Source organism: Malus domestica, chromosome 17, assembly GCF_042453785.1.
Source record: "Malus domestica chromosome 17, GDT2T_hap1".
Lineage (NCBI taxonomy): Eukaryota > Viridiplantae > Streptophyta > Magnoliopsida > Rosales > Rosaceae > Malus > Malus domestica.
The window spans coordinates 5,669,443-5,694,444 of NC_091677.1; the positions used below are offsets into that span (position 1 = coordinate 5,669,443).

At 41.0% G+C, this 25,002-nt stretch overlaps 2 protein-coding genes and 1 long non-coding RNA gene across 3 annotated transcripts; 2 read left to right on the forward strand and 1 right to left on the reverse strand.

The window, feature by feature from the left end:
• Positions 1-4,049: 4,049 nt before the first annotated feature.
• LOC103425953 (glucan endo-1,3-beta-D-glucosidase-like) lies at positions 4,050-6,642 on the forward strand. The gene has a single exon (XM_008364050.3). It carries the CDS (start codon positions 4,247-4,249, stop codon positions 6,458-6,460), a length of 2,214 nt encoding a protein of 737 aa, XP_008362272.3. The 5' UTR covers positions 4,050-4,246; the 3' UTR covers positions 6,461-6,642.
• A 19-nt stretch (positions 6,643-6,661) lies between these two features.
• Positions 6,662-7,718, reverse strand: LOC139193586 (uncharacterized). The gene is made up of 2 exons (XR_011577889.1): positions 7,600-7,718; positions 6,662-7,204 (listed from the first exon to the last, which is right to left on the reverse strand). It is a non-coding gene; the product is annotated as an uncharacterized lncRNA (long non-coding RNA).
• A 3,526-nt stretch (positions 7,719-11,244) lies between these two features.
• Positions 11,245-24,946, forward strand: LOC103404696 (proline-rich receptor-like protein kinase PERK8). Its single transcript, XM_008343631.4, has 8 exons — positions 11,245-12,999; positions 13,327-13,734; positions 14,070-14,156; positions 23,081-23,151; positions 23,396-23,472; positions 23,576-23,723; positions 24,125-24,286; positions 24,366-24,946. The coding sequence occupies exons 1-8, from the start codon at positions 11,973-11,975 to the stop codon at positions 24,714-24,716; spliced, it is 2,331 nt and encodes a 776-aa protein (XP_008341853.3). The 5' UTR covers positions 11,245-11,972; the 3' UTR covers positions 24,717-24,946.
• Positions 24,947-25,002: the final 56 nt, after the last annotated feature.

Sequence of the window (25,002 nt, forward strand, 5' to 3'; positions counted from 1 at the left end):
TTGAATTTGGTATTTACGAATCTCTTTAGGCTCTTTAATTGTTCATTTTTTTTATCGGTTGTGATTGGTTGGCTGGATCTAATTTAATCACTGTAACACTATCAACTATTGTGCCTTTGACATTCCTCACAACACTAACGACGATCTGAGTATCGGGCAATTCAAGAAACAAAACAATAAAAGAATACTCAAAACACCCCAAGATATTGAAAATATGCGCATTTAGAAAATTGCAATAGAGCAAGAACAAATCATCGACTATAATCACACCACCGTCAATAACCCATTTGAGGTCGTTTGTTAATGCCTATGGTTTTAGTCCGAATGGACATATATATTTGATATGTAAGGTGTGTGAAAGGAAGATTATTGTCGGAGTAACTACATATGAATAGATTATATTAGTTTCCTCCGATATCTTAATTCATTCTAATTGTAAAATTTGTAAAACATTTGTAACCATGTACTAGGATAAACTCCAACATATATATGTGCTCCAAAACCCTAGACCTCAACTACTACTCCAAATGTATGTTTCATGTTGTTCCTGTTTTCGTCATAGAAAATGTGATCTCAACATCACGCATATGATATGATGTTCAAATGAAATATAGGTTTCATGTTGTTACTGTTTTTACACAATTTTTTATACACATTTTGTAGGGCACATTGTGTAATGTATTTTAACAATCTGAACCGTCTCTCTTTTACTTAAGATTGTGGTTGGATGAAAATCATATTATTACTTTAGTTGAGTGTTTACTTGTTAAAGATTATGAAATATTGCTAGAATATTATTCGTCGGGAATATTATGTGATATATGAGAACAATGAAATGAAATTATTTGTGAATCATTCATGATGTGTCATGTGGTTGGAGTTTCCGGTGTTGAAAAATGAATTATGAAAATGAGGGTAATTGAAAGGATCTTTTGTGTCTTTGAGCCAAATTCTTAGTAAGTATCATATCTCATGTGAGCTCACAAGTTTGTTTTAGGGTAATTCGGGTTTGGGGACGAGGAGTTTAGGCAAGATGACTAACAAAAAAGGAAATTAGGTCGCCAACAAGAGGGATACCGGTCTTTGGTTTGGTATGACGGACTAGACAGATTGTAGGCTTGGAATTCAAGTCCTGCCCGTATTGCCGATCACTGAAGCCTTGTTCTTTGATGTTGGCTATGTTAAGGAGCTTGTGAAATGGACATCGCCGGCATTGCTTATCGAAAAATGGAAAGGGTTTGTGTATGCCTTGGAAGGGATTTACGACAAAGAAAACGCAGTGAAAAAGATTTGCAAGTTTGAAGGTTTTGATGATGGGAACTCCCTCACTAATCTCTTATGATGGATTCATAGCAGAGGTGATGGAAAATGAGAGTATCGCGGACATAGAAATTAAGAGTCTTATGTATAAAAGAAGAGAGTTCTTTTTATCTAACTCATAATCTTAGTGATGTTACTTGTCCAATGAGTATTTGATACGTGTTTAAAAACAGAATTACTTATTCAATAGATGTTTGTAACATGGTGTGTTTTTTACACTCTTGTAAGAAAGGTTTCTGGACCTGTGTGTTTTGAGAACTGAACCGGAAACAAACCGGGTTGGGACTAATTTACCAATTTTAGGATGGCTTCAAATTTGGGCTATCAAGATGAGATCGGGTATGTGAGACACTTGTGAATTCGTAAGTTTTACTGGGCTAGCCCAAACCAGCAGTTTTCAAGTCAATGTTTGACCCATTTTTCTGATTTTTATTAATGAGTAAATTACACAAAATTACATTAATTATTGATTGAACTACAATCATATACCTCATATTTTGGACATTGCAATGTCATACCTTAACTTATGAATTCATTGCAATGTCAGACTTTTGTTAAATTTTCTGTTAATTTGGTTGTTGAATGATGATGTGGCAATAGGAGGATCCACTCATTCTCCAACTAAAATAAAAAAACTAATTAATTATTAATATTTATTAATTTTTGTATGAGAATTGTTATTAGCACTCCAAAAATCTCATTCTACACTCCAAACTTTCTATATTATAAAAAAAATACACTTGTAAGAAGTGTAGAATGATATTTTTTAAGTGTCAATAACACTTCCTTTTTTTTATTACAATTAAAGTTAATTTAAAAATAAAAAAAATAAAAAAACTATTTCCCCACCCAGTCACTCTCACTCTCTCTCATCTCAATTGTCTCCCTCACCGACTCATCAATTTTCAGGTCAATGTGTTTTAAATACCTTATCTTTCTTTTTTAAGTCGCCACACTTGAAATTATGAGTCTAATGACTATGCTACTCATTAGTTTAGTTCTAATTTTCTTTTCAGTGGCAAAAAGAATTCTATATTTCTACTCTAACTGATAAAATAAAACTGATTTCTGCACATTATTTTTCTATATTAGATATATTTTCTCATACTTCTACTCCTAGAGTACATTTTGATTTGTTTAATTTGATTGTTAAAAAAAAAACGAGTACGTTAAAGGTTAAAAAAAGTGTGCACAAATTAATTTCCTAAAAAAAATGATTGTCGTGTATAATATTCTTAATCTAACTAAGCAGTTGAGGACTGGTGTATTCTTATTCACCGTACACTCATGCAAGAGTCGTGCACTTAATCATCTATTCTGTGAGTCGACATAAGAGCACATTTAGCTACGATAAATAACTATGTTAAAGGGTAGATATATTTTTACGAGCTCTTTATTGGAAAAGGATTTTCTTCGGATTCTTAGTTAAAGGGTAGATATATTTTTACAAGCTCTTTATTGGAAAAGGATTTTCTTCGGATCCTTTTTCTAAGAATCCGAATATCCTATAATTGTAATTGTTCATCGTACATCGTGCAATCATAAATTATTTTATATTTAAATTTTAAAATTAAATATAAATACTACATAACGAAAACTAATTGCATAATGTACGATGAACGGTCACGATCATGGTATCCTCAGGAAAATGATCATTTTGGTGCGGTTTTGAGTGAAACCAAAAGCAAAACGGCAAGTTTTCGCGATTTGGTTCGGTGCAGATTTGAGGCTAAAACCGAATTGAAACCAAACTATTTGGTTCGGTTCGGTTTGGTTTTAAATGGTTTTGGTGCGGTTTTATTGTTTGAAAAATGTATTATGGTTACCTAGTTGTATCTCATTTCATTTTCTTTTGATATACACTTCAATTCTCTTCCACGGTAGAACTTTTCTTTTATAGTTTACTTGAAATTTCTGCACAAACAAGAGTAACCATGTCTAGAAAATCTTTCACAATAACAAACAGCTGAAATGGTGCAGCTCCTTTGTCTCTCGAAGCTCCTGCTTGGTAGTACTCGGTTGTTTCCCTCACAAGCTCCATAACCCTAGTTTGCTCTTCTCTCACCACCGTGATCTCCGCCTCACATTCCTCCAAAAACCCCTTCATTTCTCTTGCAAACCCTCCTCTATCGGCATTGCCACTCTCTGCCAAAAGCTTCTTGATTTCGCTGACACGGTTGCTTAGAGCAGAGCACATGTGGATGAAGTTGTCATACTCTATGGATGCTGCTAGTTGAATGCTCAATCCTTCTAGCTTCGACGACCCTTGGATTAAGTATTCTTTTCTTCGCTCTTCAGTGGTTAGATTATTTGAATTCAGTGTACTAGTTTGGCTTCTTTGACTAGTGTTTCTTCTAAAGATACGGTTTTGATTTATCACGAAACATTTTCCCGCAGATTTAACTAAATATATGAACTCAATGAAATAATCAATTAGAATTTAACATTTAATAAATTTATGCGGTTTCGGTTTCGGTTCGGTTTCAGATGGCCGGAATCAAAACCAAACCGTTTTTCTTTCATTCGGTTTGGTTTCAAACCAAAACCGTTTTGAAACCGCAAAACCGTTTTGAAACCGCAAAACCAAACCGTTAAGTGCAGTTAGATTTGATTCGTGTTTCGGTTTTGGTTTTCAGGTTCAAGTGCTCACTCCTAGTTTACAATAAAACAAGAGTCAAGACCACACCATAAGTCATATGTTTGCTTGTCTTTGAAGCATTCTAAAATCCCCACCTTGTCACTGGTATCCCTTCCTTCAAATCCAAGTACTTTTGGATATCTTGCAAGGAGTCATGTGGGGATTCCAAATTTCCCACATATATAAACCAGAGTTCTTCCTCCTTGTTTGCTAACTGACCGCTAAAAAACGCCCACCATTTCCTCCTGGCTTCCCCTCTTAACTAACTTATTGTCATTACCAAATCCAATGTTGAAAAAGGTGAGAAGAAAAGTCAAAACCTTAATCACCAAGAGTTTCAAAAAACGCAAGAAAGATCCCTATAAACCGGCACCCCCTCCTCCATCTTCATTTCCATCACCACCCCCTCCCGAAGAACCCCAAACTATGTCGCCACCGCCGCAGCAAACTCTCAGGCCACCCGCCACCGCCGGCCCATTCCTTTTCCCCCAAACCCAATCCACCGTGCTCCCCGACCCTTCCAACTTCTTCTCCCCAAACCTCCTCTCCTCCCCTCTCCCCACCAACTCCTTCTTCCAAAACTTCGCCCTCAAAAACGGCGAGCAATCGGAATACTTCCACCCCTACGCCGTTAAATCCTCCTCCGCCGCCCTAACCATCTGCTACCCATCTCGCTTCTCCACCTCCGCCTTCATATATCAAGTCTTCATCGCCGATCTCGCCATCTCCGCGGCCCAAAAGCCCGATTCCCCACAACCCCACAAAATCTCCTCCTTCAACGACCTCAGCATCACATTGGATTTCCCCTCCTCCAACCTCCGCTTCTTCCTCGTCCGCGGCAGCCCATTCATCACCTGCTCTGTTTCCAACTCAACCTCTCTTTCAATCTCCACCATCCACGCAATCCTCTCGTGTGAATCAAACGGCTCAAAGACCAAATACACCATCAAGCTCAACAGCAACCAGACATGGCTCGTATACACTTCCTCCCCGATCGATTTGACAACCAGCGGCCTTTCGTTGATCACCTCCAATGGGTTTTCTGGGATTGTTCGGATTGCGATATTGCCGGATTCGAACCCGAAATTCGAGGCGAGCCTTGACCGGTTCAGTTCTTGCTACCCTGTTTCCGGAGAAGCGGTTTTCACAAAGCCGTTTGTTTTGGAGTACAGATGGGAGAAGAAAGGATGGGGCGATTTGCTTATGCTTGCTCATCCTCTGCACCTCCAGCTTCTCTCCGGCGAGGATTCTCACGTCACTGTTTTGGAGGATTTCAAGTTCAAGAGCATTGATGGGGACCTTGTTGGTGTTGTTGGCGATTCGTGGGCGCTGAAACCCGACCCTGTTTCGATCACCTGGCATTCGAGTCAAGGAGTTAGGGAACATTCGTATGAGGAAATTGTTTCTGCGCTTGTTAAAGATGTTGGGGATCTGAATTCGAGTGGGATAGCTACAACGTCTTCGTATTTTTATGGGAAATTGATCGCGAGGGCGGCGAGGCTGGCTTTGATTGCTGAGGAGGTGGCTTATCTGGATGTGATTCCGGCGATTAGGAAGTTCTTGAAGGAAACGATTGAGCCGTGGTTGGACGGAACTTTCCCGGGAAATGGTTTCTTGTATGATAAGATTTGGGGTGGCATTGTCACGAAACAAGGGGCAACTGATTCGGGTGCAGATTTCGGGTTTGGAGTGTACAATGATCACCATTATCATCTGGGCTACTTTGTTTATGGGATTTCAGTGCTTGCGAAAATTGATCCTGCTTGGGGGAGGAAGTATCGGGCTAAAGCGTATTCGCTCGCTTTTGATTATATGACGGTAGGCAGGCGATCACATTCGCATTATCCGCGCTTGAGGTGCTTTGATTTTTACAAATTGCACTCGTGGGCAGGCGGGTTAACTGAGTTTGCGGATGGTCGTAATCAGGAGAGCACGAGTGAGGCAGTGAATGCCTACTATTCAGCTGCTTTGTTGGGATTAGCTTATGGAGACACGCATCTTGTGGCCACTGGATCACTGCTTGCAGCTTTGGAGATTCAGGCGGCGCAAATGTGGTGGCACGTAAAAGAGGGAGGTAACATGTACGAGGAGGATTTCACAAGGGAAAATCGTGTGGTTGGAATGGTATGGAATAACAAGAGGGACAGCGGACTTTGGTTCGCTCCCCCGGAGTGGAAAGAGTGCAGGCTTGGAATTCAGTTGCTACCGCTATTGCCGATCACCGAGGCCTTGTTTTCAGATGTTGGCTTTGTTAAGGATCTTGTGAAATGGACACTACCGGCTTTGAGTAGGGAGGGAGTTGGGGAAGGATGGAAAGGATTTGTCTATTCCTTGGAAGGGATTTACGACAAAGAACTCGCTTTGGGGAAGATAAGGAATTTGAATGGTTACGATGATGGTAACTCGCTTACTAATCTTCTGTGGTGGATCCACAGCAGAGGAGAGGCAGGAGCGGAATTCGGACTTGGACACAACGTTTGTTGGTCTAGGCACTATCATTAAATTTCGTTGCACTATACTTTACGATTGTGATTTCGTTCTCCGTTGTATTTACTGTCATGTTTTGATTGACGTAGATTTGTCTTTCTACAGAATTGCGAGCTTTCTATCTATTTCGATCCGTTGTATTTACCTGTTATTGTTGAAACCATCTGCTTTTCTGAAATATATCACATTTTATATGACTCTCACGTCGAAAAAACATTGACACAACGAGGGGAGGTCTCGAATTCTGAAATTTTAAACGTTCACAACAACGTTTTATTTCACAGCATGAACAGAACCGAAGCGGAATGCCATTGGAAACTCACTGAGCCTGAACAAGGTCTCGGATGAGAAATCGCCCTACAAACGCCACACTAACCAATTCTTCGCCGTTACGCACTTGATTACATAGTTGAGCAGTAAGGTCACACAAACGCCTGACGAGAATCAAGACCTGACTACGATAAAAAATGCAGACCAGAATAAGAACATAATAATAAAAAAGAACCAGAATTCTTCATTGAGTGAGAAGTCATCTTCCGAATCCTGGTCATCTTCCGAATCCGAGTCATCTTCTGAACCTTGGTCATCCTCCATGCCTCCTAACACTGCTCTAGCTCCATCCCTTGGCTCCTGAAGTTGGGCTATTTGTTCTTCAACTTGGCGAATGAAAGCAATCAGTGCTCTGCGCACTTCAAGACTCAATGGTAAGTCATCTTCCGAAGCTCGGCATCGACACATTTTGATTATTTCTGGTGGCTCCTGGCATGATATAAAATGTTTATGAGAAAGCAGACGGTATCGCCATCCATCGTACAATATATGTCAAAAACAACTACTGAAAACTGTAGATTTAACGCGAAATGATGTCGGAAGAGGAGGCATTCCATTGAATCGCTCATCCATCTCGCACACACATACATATATATATATATATATATGTTCATTTTTCCCTCTGGTGGACTGCATTGTTCATATTTTGGGCTCATTTTTTCCTTGGGACATTTTCTCAGCAACCAAGCAAACAGAACACCGCGAACGTAAATTTGACATTCAACGAAAACAAACGAGAAACCGTATATCAAATTCGAAAGCAGATTACATAAAATGAGGTCGAAATTAGTGAATTAGATGACGGAGGAAGAAGAAGGGCGTACCTCAGCTGAGAAATCGGAGTTGGATTTGGAGAGAGGGAGAGGGAGGGGGAGAGGAAGAAATTTGAAGTGCGCGCGTTTACGGACGCGGTTTGTGCCGTTGGGAATGGGATTCCGCAGCCATTTGGGTCATTAGCTGCGGGTTTATTTGAAACAAAATATGTTTGTGAAGATGGCCCAAAACGATAATTGGGTTACAAATTTGTTGGAGCCTAGGAGGAGTCCAATACTGCTAAAGCCCATTTTTCCATTAGGGGAAATTTCTCCTTATTAGTTAATTTTATAGTGTTCTCGAGAGTATATTTAAGTTAAGTCAAACAATGATTAACCATATTCAAATATTGAACTCGTCGTTTATAAACCGAACCTGAGACCTCCCTAAAGAATGGAATACCATTAATAGGTAGTGCTAGTTGTAGAAAGCTTTTGAAAATGTCATATTCCAATGTTTCTATTATTCTATTACGAGAAAAATCTGTCTTTAATTTTGAGATGAACTTTGACACTAGAGATTTTTGAAAACTTCATATTTTCCTTTTCTTATATGAGCGATAACGGGAGAGGAGAGTTCGAATGCATGACCTTATGCAAGAGTAAATGTTTTATTAACTAATTAAGTTTACATACATATCCCTGACAACATATCTCTAACATCATCTAAATATATTGTTATTTTTGCATATGGGGTTAGACAAGTTGGTTTGGGTAGAATATGTCTCTCGTGCACTCCAGTTTAAAATCATTTTCATGAATAATAGTAGTATAGAATATCACACTATCCCAAAAAAAAAAATCATTAGATCCTAAAATAGTTAGAATCTTAAAAGGCTAGTGTCACCGTCTCACCGTCTCACCCTCAAATACTTTCACAATTATTTTTAAAATAAACGTATCCAAAAACATTATTTTAAAAATAAATGCAGCCACTCAGCTTTAGAATTATCGTCACCTTACAACCACCATCGTTCAAATTAACAATTAACACTCATCATTATCACTATATTTACACTCAACGAATTTCATGGTTGAATATCATAGTCATAGTCATAACCATAAAGTAAGAGTATCAATTCATAAATTCTAATCAAAACTCTAAATCATATCCTTTTCCTTGGCTAAAAAAAAATATCACATCCCTATTGGTTTCCAAATCTCAAGTGCCATATTCAAATGCTAGTTTATATGTTTTTCACATACTACGCATATTCATAGCAAGGCCTTTGTTGCAATATTTTTAGGTCAATGCCCTTGTTACACTATAGGACAAAGCAAAAGCCACATTAAGTTGTACACCAACATAAAATTATTAGAGAGGGATTTGGATCCTCTCATGAGCTAATGGAGAGGATCATCTTGACCAAGCATTGTGGACCATTAATTTTCATCAAACGACTATAATTATTATACCTTTAAATGAACCCTTCCTATTTGTAGCCGTTGGATAAAAATCAATGGCCCACAATGCTTGGTTAGGAGGATCCTCTCCATTAGCTCAGGAGAAGATCCAAATCCATTAGAGAGAGCTTGCATGCCATATATTCTAAGGAAAACTAATGAAAAGGGTTTGAAAACTTTGAGTTTTAATGATAAGGACAAAATAAAGGGTAAAGTGAATAGTACCAGGATTGACTTTTTAGTGTAAAAATGTGGTTTTTCGTTAAAGTGAACAGTACCGGGTGCTTTTCGTTAAAGTTCCCTATATTCTATCATTACCTCACCCGACAAACCTCTCATTCAATCAAAGCCTTTGAGTTGAAGAATTCAAGATTATGAGATGGATTTACATTAATTAATGAATTAATTAAACAACCTTATAAAACAACTCAAAAGACAAAAGCCCTCCTCCTCCTTCGTAACTTCGAGAGCACCTTATATATAGCAGGTTTATCATAATACAATTGTATTATCACAGTTAGTGTACTAGACTGTGCTTTCGACATCCAAAAAATCTCTCCTTGCTTACTTGTAGTTGGAGAGCAAATGAAACAAATAAAACAAGTTAAAAGTTGGGTTTGTTACTCAGTACTATAGTCCGGTGATATTCATCTTAACTTGGAAGTAAGAAGTTTTATGTTCGAATCTCGTGGATGTTGAATTCGATACCAAATTAGACTGTCCATTGTGTGGCTTAACCGAACTCATTTTCTCCTTAATGTGAAAATATCGATGATGTATTAAAGAAAAAGCTGTATTTTGTAGAATTGTTTATTGCCGTTTGATCAACATGCTCACATTCGGAGATCATGGCCGTTGGGAGACTGTGCTGGCAGTGAGAGAATGAGATCTCACAGTATTTCAGTATTTGTTTATTAATTGATTTCAAAGTCCTCCGCGGCCTCGTTATTTGACTATTTATTTTTTTTGGGAACTTTAACGAAAAGCATCCGGTACTGTTCACTTTAACGAAAAACCATATTTTTACACTAAAAAGTCAATTCTGGTACTATTCACTTTACCCTTTATTTTGTCCTTATCATTAAAACTCAAAGTTTTCAAGCCCTTTTCATTAGTTTTCCTTTTTTTTTTCTTTTTTTTTTCATACAAAAACTTTGTTTAGTCACCTCCCCTTGATGCAAAATTAACACAACTACGCAGTACTTCAACGGCAAAAGTTTTTAACCTAACAGAGTGAAAGCCTTGTCGGTCAAGCAATGCAAGTCTTTTTATATGTTAGGCGTGAGCACCATCTCAATAAGATTTTTCATTTTGCTTTTAGCTTATTAGGTATTAGCCACCGTTGCCAGCTGTTGTTTCCACATACGGAACATGTTCAAGAATGAAACTCAAAAGAATTGACGGGAGCACACACAAGCGGTGAATCATGCGATTTAATTCGATGCAAAGCAAAGAAACTTACTAGGGCTTAACATGCTAGGTAACATCTCACATCGTCCAGGGTAGTGAATCTTGTAAGTCTTATATGTATATTCACATCTCTACCTAACATGAGGTCTTTTGGGAATTCACTGGTTTCAGGTTATATCGGAAATCCGAAGTTAAGTGAGTTTGTGCGAGAGCAATTCTAGGATGGATGACCCACTAGGAAGTTCTTGTGTGAGTTCCTATAAATAAAACCGTGAGGGCGTGGTTGGGGCCCAAAGTGAACAATATCGTGATACGGCAGAGTTAAACCCGAGATGTGGTGGGGCCCAAGCTGGGATGTGACATGCTAAGAATCCTCTTGAAAGGGAGGGGCGCCTTTGGCAACGCAAACACAAATAGTGTACACAATAAGTTTTACCTAAAATCAAGTTTACAGCTTGGAACGGTTTCTATGGAAAACAACTTGAAAGGGTTGTTCTTTAATATAATTAAAAAAATTGTGGTTAGTTGCCCTCAAATTTTTACTTTTGCTTGAAAACAAAGAAAATATACATTGAATATAAGTTATTTTTAATTTTAACACATATGATAATACGTGGGGAAATTGAACATAAAACATTAAATGTAGAAGTAAACTTGCACATCAAATAAGAGTTTGAATAATATCTTTGAAAAAAAAAAGAGTATGAATAATATCTGTTGAGAACATTACTAAATTTCAATTAGGAGAAAAAAACAAGAAGTAAAAATTCAAAACAAAAAGATACACAGGAAGGAACAGCTAAGAGCCAGGCGTTACATATGCTAAGCATAAAATTTGTGATCATCCTGTGAAGTAATTTTGCAATCATTGTTTTTTGGCAACTCTGCATGTGTAGTCTCTCACTGGTTACTGGAGAGATAGAGAGAGACAGACAGGCTACTTCCGAAGTCGCCCCCACGTTAACTAGCGTGTTTTGTGGAGTTGCAACTTTTTTTCCTCCCGCTCTCTACCTTTTTTCACGAAAATATCAAACTTTCTCGGGAACCATTGCGGCATTCGAAGATTCAATCATTTACGAGATAGGTACGAATTTGTTCGAGCATTTAGTTTCTGGGTTTTGTTTTTGAACTGTTTTAAAGATCTGGGTTGCTGCATTTGCCCAGTAAAGTTATGAACTTTGTAGTGTAGATCTGGGTTTTAAAGCTTGAAGCTTGCCGATGGAGGGTTTTTTTGATCTGATTTGTGCTCAAATTTTGGGGTTTTGGTTGTTAAATTTGTTCTTTCGGTGGTTCTGTGAACTGGGTAGTGCTTAGATTCTGTGAATTTTGGTTGATCTGAAACTTTCCGGGGTTTTGGGAAACAGTGAAGGAGTTAGAAGAAGACATTGGATTTTGCCTGGAAATTTTGAATTAGGACATTTGGGGATTGTATTTTTGTGATGTAATGGCATCTGTTGTATAATCATCAGTGAAAGTCACTATTGTTGTCATTGAATTTGGAAAGTTTGGTGATGGAATTGATATAATAAGCCAAAAAATAAGCAAAATTTAGCATTCAATTCCACACAAACATGTCTTCAACAACCTCACCTTCTCCAAATTCTTCCCCTTATGCGGTCCCACCAACTTCACCTGATACCTCGTCACCACCCCCATCAAATTCTTCAACTACCCCAACTACCACTGCAACCCCTTCTGACGCTTCACCTCCCCGTGCCCAATCTCCTCCTCCAGCATCACCAGCTGCTCCCACTCCAAAATCGTCACCACCGCCGTCAACTCCGCCACCAACTTCACCACCGCCTTCCACGCCTCAGGCTCCACCACCTTCCACGCCTCAGGCTCCACCGCCTTCCACACCGCAGGTTCCACCGCCTTCCACTCCTCAGGCTCCACCACCATCCCCTCCACAGTCTCCACCCCCATCATCTCCGGCATCATCCCCGCCATCACCTCCTCCAGCATCACCACCACCTTCTCCACCAGCTGCCTCTCCTCCGGCTACGTCTGAATCCCCACCACCTGCATCAAAGGGTTCTCCCCCTCCCAAATCTTCCCCACGTCCAGCACAAGCCTCACCTCCACCTAAGTCCACAGAGTCACCACCTCCTCCAGCTGATGTCCCGCCACCTTCGTCCGCTTCTCCACCACCACCACAAGGAGAAGCACCAAAAAAATCTCCTCCATCCCCCACTGTCACACCTCCTCCATCTGGCTCCAAATCTGCTCCTCCACCAGCTGATAAATCTCCCCCTGCACCCACGGTGCAATCATTACCTCCTTCGGTCGCTTCATCTTCTTCACCTCCTGTTACTTCTCCTACCCTGCCTAGTAGTAATTCGTCAAGTCCCCCTCCCTTACCACAGAAGCCAACTGCAAGGTCAACCACTGGTGCCAATGTGACATCAAATGCCACATCTGGAAAGAAAGGAGGGTTAAACACTGGAGGAGCTGTGGCAATTGGAGTTGTAGTTGGATTCCTGGTGCTCAGTCTTGTTGTCATGGCGGTGTGGTACAGAAAGAAGCAGAAGAAAAGAAGAGCTGGAGAAAATTTTGCGTACAACATGCCTTCCCCCTTTGCTTCATCCCAGAATTCAGGTAACTCATTGAGCATGCACTACTTGAATGATATCATTTTCATTTTTTTGTTCGCTGACACTTTTTCAAACTTGCTTCATTGACAAGGAACTGTAGCAGCTGTTTTATACGAATTGGATGAGCTTGCTTATTAAAAATTGCTTTATTTTCTTGTTGGTTTCTGCCATTCTACTTTCTTTTAGCACCATTAGTTCTTATACGACCTTTAGGCTTTAACATTGTAGAAAATCATATTAGAAGTAAGCTTTTGAGTTAGCTAGCAAGCTTTAGTTGAATGTGCGATGAGGTAATTGGATTCAAACTAATGAACTTTTTTCTGCTCTCCAGATTCGGTATTTCTTAAGCCTTATTCTCCAGCTCCCCTCATAGGAAATAGTTCTGGCAGTGATTTGATATATGCACAATCAGATGGTGGCGTAAACAATTCAAAGTCATGGTTCACATACGAAGAACTAAGCAAAGCCACAAATGGGTTTTCAAAACAGAACCTTTTGGGCGAAGGTGGATTTGGTTGTGTATACAAAGGTGTTTTGGAAGACGAAAGAGAAGTTGCTGTAAAACAGCTCAAAATTGGTGGGGGACAAGGGGAACGTGAGTTTAAAGCTGAAGTTGAAATTATTAGTCGAGTTCACCATCGCCATTTGGTTTCCCTGGTTGGTTATTGTATATCTGAGCATCAAAGGTTGCTTGTCTACGACTTCGTTCCAAATGATACACTTCATTACCATCTTCATGGTGAGTCTTCTGATTTTGAAAGCAAGACCAATCTAATATGTTCAGGAACAAAATTAGGGGGCTTGTGTTATATCCTGTTGGGTTTGATATAGATATCTTTTAATTGAATTATTAACTAGTATTCTTATAAGTGATGGCTACGTTAACCTGTGCCAAATAACTTGCTAATGCTGCAAATGGTGCTTGGTAATTTATGCTTCAAAGTCAATGCATGTAGTTCTCTTGTCTACATGGGGTAAATGTGAAGCATAATTTTGAAGTGTAATTCTCGTTTGTCTGTAAGCATCTTGTGAAAAATTGTACCTCTTTTAACTTCCCTCTATTGAAAACTGCAGGTGAGGGCATGCCGGTTCTGGATTGGGCAACCAGAGTCAAGGTTGCTGCTGGTGCAGCTCGTGGAATAGCTTACTTACATGAAGATTGTGAGTTTATTCTTCTGTTCTCGACCTCCCAATTTCAGATTTGACTTTTCTAGACCTTGGTTTGTTTGAGTACAAACACTGGCAACTGTTCTATTATTTGTTAATTCAATGAACAGTATCCTTTCCTTTTGCCATAAATTTCCATTCGGTACAAACAGTGATTGATTCTATGCAACAGCCATTAGTCAATAATCATACAGAAACTAAGTGTAAGCGAGGGCCCTGTACATGAGAGTTTATGGTTCACACTAATTTCCAAGGCCTTCAACTCTCCGAGTAATATTAACAATTGGGAAAGAATTTCTTTGCTGTCAACACAATGACATCTTTCATACAAACAAGCTTCATTTCTGAATTTAATTGTGCTCTATGCTTTAAAGTTTTTATTTCCAATATGGTAACCCAACGGCTAGTTATATACAACAACAACAAAGCCTTTTCCCACTAAGTGGGGTCGGCTATATGAATCCTAGAACGCCATTGCGCTCGGTTTTGTGTCATGTCCTCCGTTAGATCCAAGTACTCTAAGTCTTTTCTTAGAGTCTCTTCCAAAGTTGTCCTAGGTCTTCCTCTACCCCTTCGGCCCTGAACCTCTGTCCCGTAGTCACATCTTCTAACCGGAGCGTCAGTCGGCCTTCTTTGCACATGTTCAAAATCACCGGAGCCGATTTTCTCTCATCTTTCCTACAATTTCGGCTACTCCTACTTTACCTCGGATATCCTCATTCCCAATCTTATCCTTTCTCGTGTGCCCACACATCCCACGAAGCATCCTCATCTCCGCTACACCCATTTTGTGTACGTGTTGATGCTTCACCACCCAACATTCTGTGCCATACAACATCGCTAGCCTTATTGCCGTCCTATAAAATTTTCCCTTGAGCTTCAGTGGCCTACGACGGTCACACAACACGCCGGATGCACTCTTTCCATCCAGCTCGTATTCTATGGTTGAGATCTCCATCTAATTCTCCGTTCTCTTGCAAGATAGATCCTAGGTAGCGAAAACGATCGCTTTTTGTGATCTTCGCTAGATTGCTCCAGTCATTAGTGTGGATAAGTATATAAATGGATAGAGATAGGAAAGCAAACACAAGATGTACGTGGTTCACCCAGATTGGCTACGTCCACGGAATAGAAGAGTTCTCATTAATTGTGAAGGGTTTACACAAGTACATAGGTTCAAGCTCTCATTTAGTGAGTACAAGTGAATGATTTAGTACAAATGACATTAGGAAATATTGTGGGAGAATGATCTCGTAATCACGAAACTTCTAAGTATCGGAGTGTGGTGTCGTCTTGACTTGCCTTATCTGTCTCATAGGTAGATGTGGCATCTTCTCTGGAAGTACTCTTCCTCCATCCAGGGGTGGTATCTTTAACTGGTGGAGATGCACAAGGTAATGTATCAATTTCACTTGAAGCTTACTTGTAGTTTCAGGCTTGGTCAAGCGCGATACAAACCATGTAGTAGGAGTCCCCCAAGTCGCCGAGCTAGGGGGTCTGCTGAAAGAGGTGACAGACAAGGTAAGCAATCAGAGCTCCGACTGATTGTTCACCTTCTCCCCATCTTGCAGCAGCATGAAGGATAAAGAGAAGAAAAATGAGAAGAGATGATATGAGATACTTTTGCTTTTGAAGAAGTAACTTTCCACAGGCTTATTCTTGAACTGAGCTGGAGGGTTTTCTGGTTTCCTCCAGAGTATAAGGCCGACTGAAGAATTTGAGGGTCAAAACAAGTCCATCAAATCTAGAGTACGTTCCACCCTGCTGATATGGGATACTTTTGCTTTTGACAGAGTAATGAATGTATCGGCACGTGTGCTGTTACGCTTGTCTCCACATGCTTCCTTGTATCCTTCGCACTTGCCCTATCTGTTCCTCAAGCAGATGCGGAATCTTCCCTGGAAACATAAGATGTTGAAGATGAGTACTCGAGAGCAATGCCAGGTAAGTAATCAGGTAAGGGGTTCCAGGCAGTCAGTTCCTGGCTGGAAGCTTGATTCCAAGTGCTGACTAATTGCTCTCTTTCTCCTTGTCTTGCAGGTAAAAACAAGGCCAAAAGAAAAGACAGGGAAAAAGCATGATATGGGATACTCTTGCTTTTAACCCTGATGATATGAGATATTCTTGCTCTAGTATAGCTTGTTTGCAGAGGTATTATCGGGGGGAAAGAAAGCTGAATATTTCGAAAGGCTTCGTTGGGAGTGCCCTCTCAGATATGATGAAGGGTTGAGCATTTTTGCAGGTCTGCCTGTCCGTTGGGGATGGAGGTCGACATATATAGGAGTCTCCCTAACAACAAGTAGTAATGCTATTCCTTTACCCTGCTTGGTCATAGCACGGTAGTGGGAGCTGCCAGTTTCACATGTTTTAACTCTGTCAGAGCACTTTGAAAAAGTGGTCTGTGGTATCTGGCTCTCGAGATTCGGAGAACGATGCCTCTTCGATTTTTGAGAAAGCAATCATGCTGGGGGTATGACTCTCGAGATTCGGAGAGCAGTGTCTCTTCGATTTTTGAGGAAGTAATCATGTTGGGAGTCTGGCTCTCGAGATTCGGAGGGTAGTGCCTCTTCGATTTTGGAGCAAGCAATCTTGTTGGGAGTGTTGTCTCGAATGTGAGTAAAGGTTGGGCATGTTTGCTAGTCTACCTTGCCACGAAGCACAAAGGTTGACACACAGGGACTTTCCAATTATCCAGCAATGGTACTGTTCCTTTACCCTCTCTTCGATTTTGAGAAAGTAGTCATGTTGGGAGTCTGGCTCTCGAGATTCGGAGGACGGTGCCTCTTCGATTTTGGAGCAAGCAATCTTATTGGGAGTGTTTTCTCGAATGTGAGTAAAGGTTGGGCATGTTTGCTAGTCTACCTTGCCACGAAGCACAGAGGTTGACACACCGGGACTTTCCAATTATCCAGCAGTGGTACTGTTCCTTTACAGTTGTGGGTAATAATATGGTAGCTAGACCTTCAAAATTTATGTGTCTAAACTTTTGTTAGTGCTGTTTCTTTGCTATTCTTTTACCTTTCTTGGTCAGAGCGATGTAGTGGGAGCTGCAAGCTTCACGTGCTCAACTTTGGCAGAGAACTTTGGCAAAGTTATTTGTGGTACCCATGAGCTATTGTTGCGTGTGGGAAGTGGGTGATTGAACAGTAAGATTCATGTGCTTTCTACTTCAACAGAAGTCTTCGACAGAATGCCCATAATTTCTGCAAAGCTGAGTGTGCGTGTGACAGGTGTTGACAAGGCTAGAAAAGTAGGTGCCTCTTCGATTTCTGAGATCGGCCCTCGTGGTCTCTGAGCAGCCCAGCTTTTGAGAAAGCGAGCGCCTCTTCGATTGATTCGGAGAACGATGCCTCATCGATTTTTGAGAAAGCAATCATGCTGGGGGTCTGGCTCTCGAGATTCGGGGAGCAGTGTCTCTTCGATTTTTGAGAAAGTAATCATGTTGGGAGTCTGGCTCTCGAGATTCGGAGGGCGGTGCCTCTTCGATTTTGGAGCAAGCAATCTTGTTGGGAGTGTTTTCTCGAATGTGAGTAAAGGTTGGGCATGTTTGCTAGTCTACCTTGCCACGAAGCACAGAGGTTGACACACAGGGACTTTCCAATTATCCAGCAATGGTACTGTTCCTTTACCCTCTCTTCGATTTTTAAGAAAGTAGTCATGTTGGGAGTCTGGCTCTCGAGATTCGGAGGACGGTGCCTCTTCGATTTTGGAGCAAGCAATCTTATTGGGAGTGTTTTCTTGAATGTGAGTAAAGGTTGGGCATGTTTGCTAGTCTACCTTGCCACGAAGCACAGAGGTTGACACACAGGGACTTTCCAATTATCCAGCAGTGGTACTGTTCCTTTACCCTTGTGGGTAATAATATGGTAGCTAGACCTTCAAAATTTATGGGTCTAAACTTTGTTAGTGCTGTTTCTTTGCTATTCTTTTACCCTTCTTGGTCAGAGCGATGTAGTGGGAGCTGCAAGCTTCACGTGCTCAACTTTGGCAGAGAACTTTGGCAAAGTTATCTGTGGTACCCATGAGCTATTGTTGCGTGTAGGAAGTGGGTGATTGAACAGTAAGATTCATGTGTTTTCTACTTCCCCAGAAGTCTTTGACAGAATGCCCATAATTTCCGCAAAACTGAGTGTGCGTGTGACAGGTGCTGACAAGGCTGGAAAAGGTTGGAAAAGTAGGTGCCTCTTCGATTTCTGATATCGGCCCTCGTGGTCTCTAGGGAGCCCAGCTTTTGAGAAAGCGAGCGCCTCTTCGATTTTTGAGATTGGCCTTCGTGGTCTTTGAGCAGCCCAACTTTTGAGAAAGCAAACGCCTCTTCGATTTCTGAGATCAACCCTCGTGATCTCTAAGCAGCCCAGCTTTTGAGAAAGCAAACGCCTCTTCGATTTCTGAGCAGGCGCCTCTTCGATTTCTGAAGCTTCGTCGAGTGCAGATTTTTATAGGGGCTGGCATTAAGTTCCAAAGCACACTTAAATCTCCACCAGTAGAAGCTTCATTCTTGCACTTCTAAGATCTTGATTTGTCCGACCTCTTCTCTCTTCAACACCTTTGAAAATGTCTGGCCCCTCCGACCGTCGTTTTGACTTGAACCTTGTTGAAGAGGCAGCCCCGCCTTCTCCAGACAACATATGGCGCCCATCCTTCGTCTCCCCTACTGGTCCTCTTACCGTTGGGGATTCCGTGATGAAGAATGATATGACCGCTGCGGTGGTGGCCAGGAGCCTTCTCACTCCCAAAGATAACAGACTACTTTCCAAACGGTCTGATGAGTTAGCTGTTAAGGATTCGCTGGCTCTCAGTGTTCAGTGTGCAGGTTCTGTGTCTAATATGGCCCAACGCCTATTTGCTCGAACCCGCCAAGTTGAATCATTGGCGGCTGAAGTGATGAGTCTCAAACAGGAGATTAGAGGGCTCAAGCATGAGAATAAACAGTTGCACCGGCTCGCACATGACTATGCTACAAACATGAAGAGGAAGCTTGACCAGATGAAGGAAACTGATGGTCAGGTTTTACTTGATCATCAGAGATTTGTGGGTTTGTTCCAAAGGCATTTATTGCCTTCGTCTTCTGGGGCTGTACCGCGTAATGAAGCTCCAAATGATCAACCTCTGATGCCTCCTCCTTCTAGGGTTCTGTCCAGTACTGAGGCTCCAAATGATACCCCTCCGGTGCCTTCTCTTTCTGGGGCTCTACCGACTGCTGAGACTTCTCCTAAGCAACCTTTGTGAAGGCTCCCTCTTGTGTGCTTATTTTGACTCATGTATATGTACATATTTGTAGCTTATCGGGGATATCAATAAATAAGCTTTCCTTCATTTCAACGTATTGTGTTAAATACACCAAAGCCTTCTTCGCTAAGTTCTTTGAATTTTCTTTTGTTAAAGCTTGTATGTTGAAGCTTTCTGAGTGGAGCATGTAGGTTGGGGTAGTGTTCTCTTAATTTCCCGAATGAGGAAAACTTCTCGGTTGGAGACTTGGAAAATACAAGTCACTGAGTGGGATCGGCTATATGAATCTTAGAACGCCATTGTGCTCGATCCTGTGTCATGTCCTTCGTTAGATCCAAGTACTCTAAGTCTTTTCTTAGAGTCTCTTCCAAAGTTTTCCTAGGTCTTCCTCTACCCCTTCGGCCCTGAACCTCTGTCCCATAGTCGCATCTTCTAATCGGAACGTCAGTAGGCCTTCTTTGCACATGTCCAAACCACCGTAACCGATTTTCTCTCATCTTTCCTTCAATTTCGGCTACTCCTACTTTACCCCGGATATCCTCATTCCTAATCTTATCCTTTCTCGTGTGCCCACACATCCAACGAAGCATCCTCATCTCCGCTACACCCATTTTGTGTACGTGTTGATGTTTCACCGCCCAACATTCTGTGCCATACAGCATCGCCGGCCTTATTGCCGTCCTATAAAATTTTCCCTTGAGCTTCAGTGGCATACGGCGGTCACACAACACGCCGGATGCACTCTTCCACTTCATCCATCCAGCTTGTATTCTATGGTTGAGATCTCCATCTAATTCTCCGTTCTTTTGCAAGATAGATCCTAGGTAACGAAAACGGTCGCTCTTTGGTATTTCTTGATCTCCGATCCTCACCCCTAACTCGTTTTGGCCTCCATTTGCACTGAACTTGCACTCCATATATTCTGTCTTTGATCGGCTTAGGCGAAGACCTTTAGATTCCAACACTTCTCTCCAAAGGTTAAGCTTTGCATTTACCCCTTCCTGAGTTTCATCTATCAACACTATATCGTCTGCGAAAAGCATACACCAAGGAATATCATCTTGAATATGTCGTGTTAACTCATCCATTACCAACGCAAAAAGGTAAGGACTTAAGGATGAGCCTTGATGTAATCCTACAGTTATGGGAAAGCTTTCGGTTTGTCCTTCATGAGTTCTTACGGCAGTCTTTGCTCCTTCATACATATCCTTTATAGCTTGGATATATGCTACTCGTACTCCTTTCTTCTCTAAAATCCTCCAAAGAATGTCTCTTGGGACCCTATCATACGCTTTTTCCAAATCTATAAAGACCATGTGTAAATCCTTTTTCCCATCTCTATATCTTTCCATCAATCTTCGTAAGAGATAGATTGCCTCCATGGTTGAGCGCCCTGGCATGAACCCGAATTGGTTGTCCGAAACCCGTGTCTCTTGCCTCAATCTATGCTCAATGACTCTCTCCCAGAGCTTCATTGTATGACTCATTAGCTTAATACCCCTATAGTTCATGCAATTTTGTACGTCGCCCTTATTCTTGTAGATAGGCACCAAAGTGCTCATTCGCCACTCATTTGGCATCTTCTTCGTTTTCAAAATCCTATTGAAAAGGTCAGTGAGCCATGTTATACCTGTCTCTCCCAAAAGTTTCCACACTTCGATTGGTATATCGTCTGGGCCTATTGCTTTTTTATGCTTCATCTTCTTCAAAGCTACAACCACTTCTTCCTTCCGGATTCGACGATAAAAGGAGTAGTTTCTACACTCTTCTGAGTTACTCAACTCCCCTAAAGAAGCACTCATTTCATGTCCTTCATTGAAAAGATTATGAAAATAACCTCTCCATCTGTCTTTAACCGCGTTCTCTGTAGCAAGAACCTTTCCATCCTCATCCTTGATGCACCTCACTTGGTTTAGGTCCCTTGTCTTCTTTTCCCTTGCTCTAGATAGTTTATAGATATCCAACTCTCCTTCTTTGGTATCTAGTCGTTTATACATATCGTCGTAAGCCGCTAACTTAGCTTCTCTGACAGCTTTCTTCGCCTCTTGCTTCGCTTTTCTATACATTTCACCATTTTCATCAGTCCTCTCCTTGTATAAGGCTTTACAACATTCCTTCTTAGCCTTCACCTTTGTTTGTACCTCCTCATTCCACCACCAAGATTCCTTTTGGTGTGGGGCAAAGCCCTTGGACTCTCCTAATACCTCTTTTGCTACTTTTCGGATACAACTAGCCATGGAATCCCACATTTGGCTAGCTTCCCCCTCTCTATCCCACACACATTGGGTGATTACCTTCTCTTTGAAAATTGCTTGTTTTTCTTCTTTTAGATTCCACCATCTAGTCCTTGGGCACTTCCAAGTCTTGTTCTTTTGTCTTACTCTTTTGATATGTACATCCATCACCAACAAGCGATGTTGATTAGCCACGCTCTCTCCTGGTATAACTTTGCAATCCTTACAAGTTATACGATCCCCTTTCCTCATTAGAAGAAAATCTATTTGTGTTTTTGACGACCCACTCTTGTAGGTGATCACATGTTCTTCTCTCTTCTTAAAGAAGGTGTTGGCTAAGAAGAGATCATATGCCATTGCAAAATCCAAGATAGCTTCCCCATCCTCATTTCTCTCCCCAAAACCATGGCCACCATGAAAACCTCCATAGTTGCCTGTCTCCCTGCCCACGTGTCCATTTAAATCTCCTCCTATAAATAACTTCTCCGTCTGAGCAATTCCTTGCACCAAGTCTCCAAGATCTTCCCAAAATTTCTCCTTCGAACTCGTATCCAACCCTACTTGAGGTGCGTACGCACTAATCACATTGATAAGTTCTTGTCCTATTACAATCTTGATTGCCATGATTCTATCTCCTACCCTCTTGACATCTACAACATCTTGTACCAAGGTCTTGTCCACGATGATGCCAACACCGTTTCTCGTTCTATTTGTGCCCGAATACCAAAGTTTAAACCCTGAGTTTTCTAGATCCTTTGCCTTACTACCAACCCACTTAGTTTCTTGTAGGCACATAATATTTATCCTTCTCCTCACCATAACTTCCACTACTTCCATAGATTTTCCCGTTAAGGTTCCTATATTCCACGTTCCTAAACGCATTTTGCTCTCTTGAACTCTACCCTTCTGTCCTAGCTTCTTCACCCTCCCCCGTCTAATAGGATCAAAGTACTTCTTTTGTGTGTCCCGGGTAAAGTTGATAGGAGCATATGCTCCCAAACAACTTTGAGTGGAGTCGTTCGAAAAGAAGTTTCTATGGCCCCCTTGCTCATTTAACACTGCATCCGGGTGCCGATGGAGATACAGCGACCCTTGCTCACTTATCACTGTGCTCAGGCCACACAGCGCGCCACTTACGGGTGACGCCCTAGCTTTAGCGCGATTTTGTTCTGGATTCATTTTCATAAGGATTCGACGTGATCATGGAGTGCCGGCTGTCGACTACCTGACGCCCTCCCCCTCCTCCTTTATCCGGGCTTGGGACCGGCCATGTAAGACATAGGCGGAGTTACCCAACGGCTAGTTATATAAATGAAATAAATCTTTATACATATAAAAGTAGCTATTTTCACTCAAAGTTGTGCAAAGTTTGTTTATCCATCGCTGTATTTATTGTCAGGCCTTTGAGCATCTTATTCTCTCTTTCTCATTATTTTGTTTTAATGTGTTTATCAGGTCATCCTCGCATTATTCACAGAGATATTAAGTCGTCAAACATCCTTTTGGATAGCAACTTTGAAGCTCAGGTATGTCTGTTTATATAACCATAATTTTCATGAAAAAAAGCTTGTATCAGGTTATAGTGGTTGCTTGTAGTGCTTGTAACACGAACCCATTTCCATCTACTTCTAAGCAAGAGCCGTTTAGTAGCCTGATAATCATATTCTCCTCTTACAGTAACTGACAGCCAGAGCTTGGTTTTGCTGTTTCCGATTGCTAGTCATTTGATAGCAATTAATGTTCTAAAGATGAATTTTCTCTTACTAACAGGTTGCAGATTTTGGGCTTGCAAAGCTAACGTTGGATTCAAATACTCATGTGACCACAAGAGTAATGGGAACATTTGGGTAGATTTCTTCACTTTATTGGATTAGGATCCTCCCCATTTCTTCAATCTTTCTATTCATGGCATCACTTACGTTCTGATGAATGGAATTGTGTGATTTTTAGATACATGGCACCAGAATATGCAACAAGTGGAAAGTTGACGGACAAGTCTGATGTTTACTCTTATGGTGTTGTGCTATTGGAGCTAATTACAGGTCGCAAACCGGTGGATTCTTCTCAGCCATTGGGTGATGAGAGCCTAGTTGAATGGGTAAATTCATAAACATTGTTGCTATCTCCCTGTAGGTGGTGGGAGTTAATTCTTTTCAAAAGTGCGTCTATGCAAATCCTTGCGATACTATTTTTTGCCAAATTCCGTATTTTTCTTTTTCCATCAATTACGGAGGGGTTGAATTGTGTTTAGAATTTTAAAAGCATCAAGTCCAAAATTTTTATTCTCAGTTATGCATGTCATTACTGAGAATTCTCAAATGGCTCAAGTCAAAAGTTGTTAGTCTTGTAATTCTCAAATGGCGCGTTTAGATTACTGCTTTCCGTTGGGCATGTTTGCCGTGGAGATTTTACGTGTATTATGCTTACACTTTGATGGATTGTTGTGGTTCAAACTGGCATGGTTAAGTCCTAGATTATAATAGCTAATTTTTCTTCCAGGCTCGACCTTTGCTTAGTCAAGCACTTGAAAGTGAAGACTTCGAAGGGCTGGCAGATTCAAGGCTGGGAAAGAATTACATCGAGAATGAAATGTTCCGAATGATTGAAGCAGCTTCAGCTTGTGTGCGTCATTCAGCTGCGAAAAGGCCACGGATGAGACAGGTATTTACAAAATATTGCATGACACTCACCCACATTTACATGTACAGAAGATAACTAATAATCGTCGTTACTTTCCTAGGTGGTAAGGGCTTTCGACTCCTTAGATGAATTATCAGATCTCAGTAACGGAATGAAACCTGGCCAGAGCGAAATATTTGATTCTGCAGAACACTCTGCACAAATTAGAATGTTTCAGAGGATGGCATTCGGTAGTCAAGACAACAGTACGAGTTTTTTCAATCAAAGTCAGAGTAGCTGGAAAAGTAGAGACTCCCGAGAGCAAGGGTACCAGAATCAGAGAAGCTGGGCGAGTAGAGACTCTCGGGAGCACGGGGATCAAACTCAGAGCAGCTGGAGTCGAGACCAGAGAGACCCGAGAAACCCGAGTGCTTCGATATCCATAGATAGATCTGGGATATGGAACAACTGAGAGTTCAACCAACTGTTTGAGCCAGGCTAAGCTGTGTTGTGCTGCTCATTTCTTGTAAATCCTACACATATCTTATCATTTTTCCATTTATTTTTTGTATTCTCTGCTAACATGATTTTGTTGCCAGGATCCCAATTTCTGTATTCTTTTTGTAATTTAGATTCATTGATGCAGTATATTGTATCTGTATTTGTTGTTTTAATAGAAGTATATAATTTTATTATTCTGAATTATCTTCTCTCCAAATTACTATGCATTAAAGTTTTTCCCGCCCTTAGAAAAGTAG